We start from the raw sequence: 7,360 nt of genomic DNA, 5'->3' as shown, positions 1-7,360 counted from the left end.
ACGTTTAAACATATAATCAATTGGTAGAGCAAGAATTAATCAACACAATCGTTTGCGACATTTTCTTTGCTGATGCTCTCCTTCTCCTCTGCCGCTCTTTTCCTCTTCTGTGCTCCACTCGTATAGATACGCTTCATTTCTACTCAAGGAATTGTCCACCTGGAAAGAAATAAAGTCTTTTAGACATGGCTATCTATTTATTTAATTCAATTTAGTAGTGGCGTGCTCTATTTACAGGGCCCCGAAAATGATGGGGTCCTGTGCAACTGCCCAGTGTACCCATGCATTAAGACGGCTCTGCAGACAGGCATTTCCTGTTCGCCACCTCAGACAGGATCTCCTTTCACAAAATACTGATAAGTGGGCCCGGTTCGCCACCCACAAACATGTCCAGTTCGCCACCAACACCCTTCCACACTCTGCCAATTATCTCTTTGTTGTCACTCCCACTCACACAACACGTATCTTCGGTCTGCCACCCCCTCCACAACTATGTAGTGTTTGACACTCCCCCCCCTCCCGCATCAACAAGTATCTCATGTTCGCCCCACCTGACAAGCGTACCCTGTTCTGTCACTCCACCACCCAACAAGTATCTCCTGTTTGCCACTCCCAACCCCGCCCCCCAACAAATATTTCTTGTTACCCAACCTCTGCAAAGTATCTATTGTTCGCCACTCCCCGGCAAGCATCACTTGCTCGCCACTCCCCGGTGAGCATGTCTAGTTCGACACTCCCCGCCGAGCATGTCTTGTTCGCCACTCCCCACCGAGCATGTCTTCTCCGCTCCGCGACGAGCATGTCTTGTTCACCGCTCCTTGCCGAGCATGTCTTGTTCGCCACTCCCCACCGAGCATGTCTTCTCCGCTCCGCGACGAGCATGTCTTGTTCACCGCTCCTTGCCGAGCATGTCTTGTTCACCGCTCCCTGCCGAGCATGTCTTGTTCACCGCTCCCTGCCGAGCATGTCTTGTTCACCGCTCCCTGCCGAGCATGTCTTGTTCACCGCTCCCTGCCGAGCATGTCTTGTTCACCGCTCCCTGCCGAGCATGTCTTGTTCACCGCTCCCTGCCGAGCATGTCTTGTTCACCGCTCCCTGCCGAGCATGTCTTGTTCACCGCTCCCTGCCGAGCATGTCTTGTTCACCGCTCCCTGCCGAGCATGTCTTGTTCACCGCTCCCTGCCGAGCATGTCTTGTTCACCGCTCCCTGCCGAGCATGTCTTGTTCACCGCTCCCTGCCGAGCATGTCTTGTTCACCGCTCCCTGCCGAGCATGTCTTGTTCACCGCTCCCTGCCGAGCATGTCTTGTTCACCGCTCCCTGCCGAGCATGTCTTGTTCGACGCTCCCGATGAGCATGTCTTGTTCGCCACTCCCCGCCGAGCATGTCTTCGCCACTCCCCGCTGAGCATGTCTAGTTCGCCGCTTCCAGACGAGCAACTCTTGTTCAACGCTCCCCGCCGAGCATGTCTTGTTCGACGCTCCCCGCCGAGCATGTCTTCGCCACTCCCCGCTGAGCATGTCTTGTTCGCCGCTCCCGGCCGAGCATGTCTTGTTCGACGCTCCCTGCCGAGCATGCCTTGTTCGACGCTCCCGACGAGCGCGTCCTGCTCGCCGCTCCCCGACGAGCGCGTCCTGCTCGCCGCTCCCCGACGAGCGCGTCCTGCTCGCTGCTCCCCGACGAGCGCGTCCTGCTCGCCGCTCCCCGACGAGCGCGTCCTGCTCGCCGCTCCCCGACGAGCGCGTCCTGCTCGCCGCTCCCCGACGAGCGCGTCCTGCTCGCCGCTCCCCGACGAGCGCGTCCTGCTCGCGGCTCCCCGACGAGCGCGTCCTGCTCGCCGCTCCCCGACGAGCGCGTCCTGCTCGCCGCTCCCCGACGAGCGCGTCCTGCTCGCCGCTCCCCGACGAGCGCGTCCTGCTCGCCGCTCCCCGACGAGCGCGTCCTGCTCGCCGCTCCCCGACGAGCGCGTCCTGCTCGCCGCTCCCCGACGAGCGCGTCCTGCTCGCCGCTCCCCGACGAGCGCGTCCTGCTCGCCGCTCCCCGACGAGCGCGTCCTGCTCGCCGCTCCCCGACGAGCGCGTCCTGCTCGCCGCTCCCCGACGAGCGCGTCCTGCTCGCCGCTCCCCGACGAGCGCGTCCTGCTCGCCGCTCCCCGACGAGCGCGTCCTGCTCCCCGACAAGCGCGTCCTGCTCGCCGCTCCCCGACGAGCGCGTCCTGCTCGCCGCTCCCCGACGAGCGCGTCCTGCTCGCCGCTCCCCGACGAGCGCGTCCTGCTCGCCGCTCCCCGACGAGCGCGTCCTGCTCACCGCCGAGCGCGTCCTGCTCGCCGCTCCCCGCCGAGAGCGTCCTGCTCGTCGCTCCCCGCCGAGCGCGTCCTGCTCTCCGCTCCCCGCCGAGCGCGTCCTGCTCGCCGCTCCCCGACGAGCGCGTCCTGCTCCCCGCCGAGCGCGTCCTGCTCGCCGCTCCCCGCCGAGCGCGTCCTGCTCGCCGCTCCCCGCCGAGCGCGTCCTGCTCGCCGCTCCCCGCCGAGCGCGTCCTGCTCGCCGCTCCCCGCCGAGCGCGTCCTGCTCGCCGCTCCCCGCCGAGCGCGTCCTGCTCGCCGCTCCCCGCCGAGCGCGTCCTGCTCGCCGCTCCCCGCCGAGCGCGTCCTGCTCGCCGCTCCCCGCCGAGCGCGTCCTGCTCGCCACTCCCCGCCGATTATCTGCTCTTCACCACTCCCCGACGTTTATCTGCTCTTCACCACTCCCCGACGTTTATCTGCTCTTCACCACTCCCCGACGTTTATCTGCTCTTCACCACTCCCCGACGTTTATCTGCTCTTCACCACTCCCCGACGTTTATCTGCTCTTCACCACTCCCCGACGTTTATCTGCTCTTCACCACTCCCCGACGTTTATCTGCTCTTCACCACTCCCCGACGTGTATCTGCTCTTCACCACTCCCCGACGTGTATCTGCTCTTCACCACTCCCCGACGTGTATCTACTCTTCACCACTCCCCGACGTGTATTTACTCTTCACCACTCCCCACGTTTATCTATCTACTGTTCACCACCCCTTGACAATTATCTCCTGTTTGCCATGTTCTGACAAGTATCCCTGCTCAGCACATCCCCCTTCCTCACCACATATCTCTTGCCTGCCACCCCCCTTTCCTGGACAGGTGTCTCCTGTTTGCCACCCTCTCCTCCCTGATATATAATTATTCCCTGTTCGCCATTCCCCGACGAGTATCTATCGTTCTCCATTCCCTGAGTATCTCCTGTTCTCCAGAAACCATCAAGTATCTCCTGTTCAGCACCCCCTTCCCAACAGGTAACATCCTGCCCTCACCCCACGACGTCATGTACTCGCCCCTCCGACGTCCCGCCCTCGCCCTCCGACGTCCCGCCCTCGGCCCCTCCGACGTCCGCCCTCGGCCCCTATGACGTCCCGCCCTCGGCCCCTATGACGTCCCGCCCTCGGCCCCTATGACGTCCCGCCCTCGGCCCCTATGACGTCCCGCCCTCGGCCCCTATGACGTCCCGCCCTCGGCCCCTATGACGTCCCGCCCTCGGCCCCTATGACGTCCCGCCCTCGGCCCCTATGACGTCCCGCCCTCGGCCCCTATGACGTCCCGCCCTCGGCCCCTATGACGTCCCGCCCTCGGCCCCTATGACGTCCCGCCCTCGGCCCCTATGACGTCCCGCCCTCGGCCCCTATGACGTCCCGCCCTCGGCCCCTATGACGTCCCGCCCTCGGCCCCTATGACGTCCCGCCCTCGGCCCCTCCGATGTCCCTCCGACGTCCCGCTCTTGGCCCCTCCGACGTCCCGCTCTCGGCACCTCCAACAATCCCCTCCCTTGCCACCCCCCTACATCCCGTCCTCACCTCCCCCGACATCCTGATTCCGCCCACACCCCCTTGGCGTCCCTCCCCCTCCCATGTCCCACCCTTGTTCACCACGATCCTAACGTCGTTCCCCAATGTCCTGCTCTCGCACCCCCCCGATGTTCCGCCCTCACAGCCCCCCCCAGCAATGTGGGGGCAGGTATGGGAGAATGGACCAGGGCAGCGTGTCGCTGCGTCCACTTTCCGCCAGTACTCCATGGGCTTTTGTCTGGCCATCCCCCAGGCAGATGCCCAGCCAATCCCCATCTCCTTGAGATCCCCGCCCAATGCCCCACCATCACCCCCCCACCTCCTGACACAACGTTCTGCCCTCATTTGCCAACGTCCCATCATCTCCCTCCCCTACATCATGCCCTCGCCCCCTCCCCCGGATGTCCTATCCTCACTATCCTCACCCCTTTCCCACAACATCTGGCTCTACCTTTCCTCCCTCCTCAACATCTCCTTCCTCCCGACGTTACTACCTCCTCCCCCCAACGACCCACCTGATAACCCTCCACCACTGCCCATCCCTCAACCCCACCTGACATCCTGCCCCCCCTCCATACAGTGGCATCCTGCCCTCGCTACCCCCCGCATAGTGTCCCACCCTTAACCTCAACCCCATGACTTCCACCCTTTCCTCCTCCCCCTGTGGCCTTCCTGATGTCTTCCCTTCCCCCACCCCCCACTTCTTTCCATTCTCACTCCCGCTTTCCACCCGAACCTCACGCATCCCCCTCCCATGGCATCACTCCTTTGCCCCCTTCACCCCGTGGGACCCCTCCTTCACCCTCTCCGCAATTCCGCTCTTGCTCCCCTTCTCTGTGATGCCCCCCTCCCCCTGTGGTGTCACCCCATCCCATGGCTTTCCACACTACCCCCTACCCCCAGTTGCTTTCTGCCCTCTTCCCCTTCCATGTCTTTCCACCCTCCCTCCCCCCTAAGCTTTCTGCCCTTAGCCCCCCCTCCCCCATGACTTTGCACCACCATCCCCCTCCCCATCGCTTTCCGTCATCACCTCCTTCCCGCTGATTTTCATTCTCAGGACTGCTTTCTGCCCTCAATCCCCCAACATCCTGCCCTCCCTCCTCCAACATCCCATCCTCACCCCTTTGGCTTCCTACTTCCCAGCTTTGTGCCCCCCTCGGCATCCCATCCTCACCCATCCTCGAGCCATCCACCCTTGCCCTCCTCCCATTGGCGTCTTGCTCAGCCCCCCCCCCCAGTGACTTTTCCATTCTCCCCTCACCACTGCTTTTGGTCCTTATTCCTCCCTGCTGATTTCTGTTCTCACTCCTACTTTCCACCCTCACTCCCTTGACATCCCTTCCACAAAATCCCCCACCCCCTGATATCCCCCAATGTACCGCCCATGCGACGTCCCTCCCTCACCCTCCGACGTCCCTCCCTCACCCTGCGACGTCCCTCCCTCACCCTCCGACGTCCCGCCCTCTTCCCCTATGTCACTCCCTCTCCCCCCCCTCCACTCACCGACCTCCCTCCCTCAGAGCCGACATCCCGCCCTTGCCCCCGACATTCCTCCCTTATCCTACGGCATCCCTGCCGTGCCTTCCCCAGATGTCCTGTCATTGCCACCCGGCCACGTCTCTCGGACAGTTTGCTCCTCCACATCTCTCGGGGCACTTTGCCCTCAGTCTCTAGGATGCTGCACGTCGCCCCACTGCTCCCCAGTCCTCTGTCCTTCTCCTCCCCATTTGCATAATGTATCTTTCCTTTTGAAAGAAAACTTACTCAGTAACTTGGTGTTCATTAATTTCATTTTGAGTGCAAATGAGCAAGTGGAGTGCTGAAAGGTCTTGCTTTAATGTATCCATCACTACTTTCTTCACACTACTCTTCCTTTTAGTTTTTTTTATATATTTATCTTGCCAAAACGAAGTTTTTGCAAGATATGTTAGTCAGCTTGTATGTTTTTTTTTTTTTTGTTTTTTTTGTCTGTAATCACGTATAAAAAATTCTGCAGAGCACAGTTATCATTGGAAATTTTTGTAACTTCGCATATCAGAGGCCTATCGAGGTCCCTTTCAGCGCATAAAATTTTGAAGGTCAAAGTCACAGGTCAAGGTCACTTTGGCGCAAATCAGGGGAGTCGACGACACCCTTATTTTTTGAGTAATTTTGATCGGATCGTCTTCAAACTTCATAGGAATATAGTTCATGGTCTGGCGCTCAGCTGATTAATTTTTGGTGGCGATTGGCCTTGACCTTCATGGTTAGCGCCTCAGGTCAAACATATTTGACCCCAAGGTCAAATTTTCAAGTTTTAGGAACCATATCGTGTAGTACCTCAAATTGAACACCTTGATGATTGCTTTCTAGATATGTCAAGCTTGAGACATTATGACGTCATTTGGTGACGTTATGAGGCAAACGCATATTTTTCATGGTTACTCTGTAGAACGATTCTCATCGGAATCTCTCGTAGGCAGATATTCCTCAAGGAGTCGCTCCTGGTGGATAGCAGCTCTGTTCACCTCAGTGTGACCTTAAAGAAGTCACACGTGGTCACCTTTTGGCAAGATACGGGTCACCCTGCGGGTGACATTGGTTTATTTTAAAAAAATTTTGGTTTTTCCGTCCACTTGTTACACTCTTTCTCTTTTGGTTTGTCCTTTTATTAACTTCTTTCCTCTTTTCTCATTGTTGGACAGAGCTGTGAAGATGAATCCACAGCAGCGTATTGCAGCTTTGGGCACTGACAAGGAGCTAAGTGACTTGCTGGATTTCAGTGCGGTTAGTTGGTTTCATTTTCTTCTTCACCTTTTTTTTTCTCCTCCATATGCCCAAATCAAGTATATCACTCAATTTTGCTGTGATTCTGTTTTATTTTAATTTTAATACTATTCTGTTCCCCAACTTAACTGCAAAAACAAAGCAACGACCCATTGCACATTATTTTAAGAAACTTGGTGATTTCCATTGGGATCATGCTGCATTGAAAGAAGTGCAAGTTATTTGCAAAATTAAACTAGTCACTATTTCACTTGAAACTATGTAAAATTAGAATGTGAGTGCTGTACCGAAATAAAGAATGTACAGTTAGAATGTGAGGACTGTACCGAAATAAGTATGTACAGTTAGAATGCGAGTACTGTACCCAAATAAAGTATCTACAGTTAGAATGTGAGTATGTGCATAAAGTATTACAATTAGAATGTGAGTACTGTACCAAAATAAAGTATGGACAGTTAGAATGTGAGTGTGTGTTTAAAGTATTGCACTTAGAATGTGAGTATGTGCATAAAGTATGTACAGTCAGAATGTGAGTGCTGCACCGATATAAAATATGTATAATTGGAATGTGAGTGCTGTAACGATATAAAGTATGTACAGTGAGAATGTGAGTACTGTAACAAAATAAAGTATGTACAGTTAGAATATGAGTACGTGTATAAAGTCTGACAATTAGAATGTAAGTCCGTGTATCAAGTATTACAATTAGAATGTGAGTGCATGGATAAAGTATT

General features: G+C 56.8%; 1 protein-coding gene across 1 annotated transcript in view; it reads left to right on the top strand.

Annotated features, from left to right (window-relative positions):
• Nucleotides 1-7,360, top strand: part of LOC147027672 (transcription factor 12-like) — a 415,122-nt gene that overhangs the window by 741 nt on the left and 407,021 nt on the right. The window contains exon 3 of the mRNA XM_085877215.1: nucleotides 6,545-6,626. Within this exon, the coding sequence (XP_085733341.1) occupies nucleotides 6,555-6,626 (72 nt within the window). The 5' untranslated portion in view covers nucleotides 6,545-6,554. The remainder of the gene's footprint in view (nucleotides 1-6,544; nucleotides 6,627-7,360) is intronic.

Source organism: Eptatretus burgeri, chromosome 4 (genome assembly GCF_056783735.1).
Source record: "Eptatretus burgeri isolate ZD-2024b chromosome 4, Ebu_testis_v1, whole genome shotgun sequence".
In the NCBI taxonomy this organism is placed as follows: domain Eukaryota; kingdom Metazoa; phylum Chordata; class Myxini; order Myxiniformes; family Myxinidae; genus Eptatretus; species Eptatretus burgeri.
The sequence above is the reverse complement of the archived record's forward strand: the minus strand, read 5'-3'. Positions and strand labels throughout refer to the sequence as shown.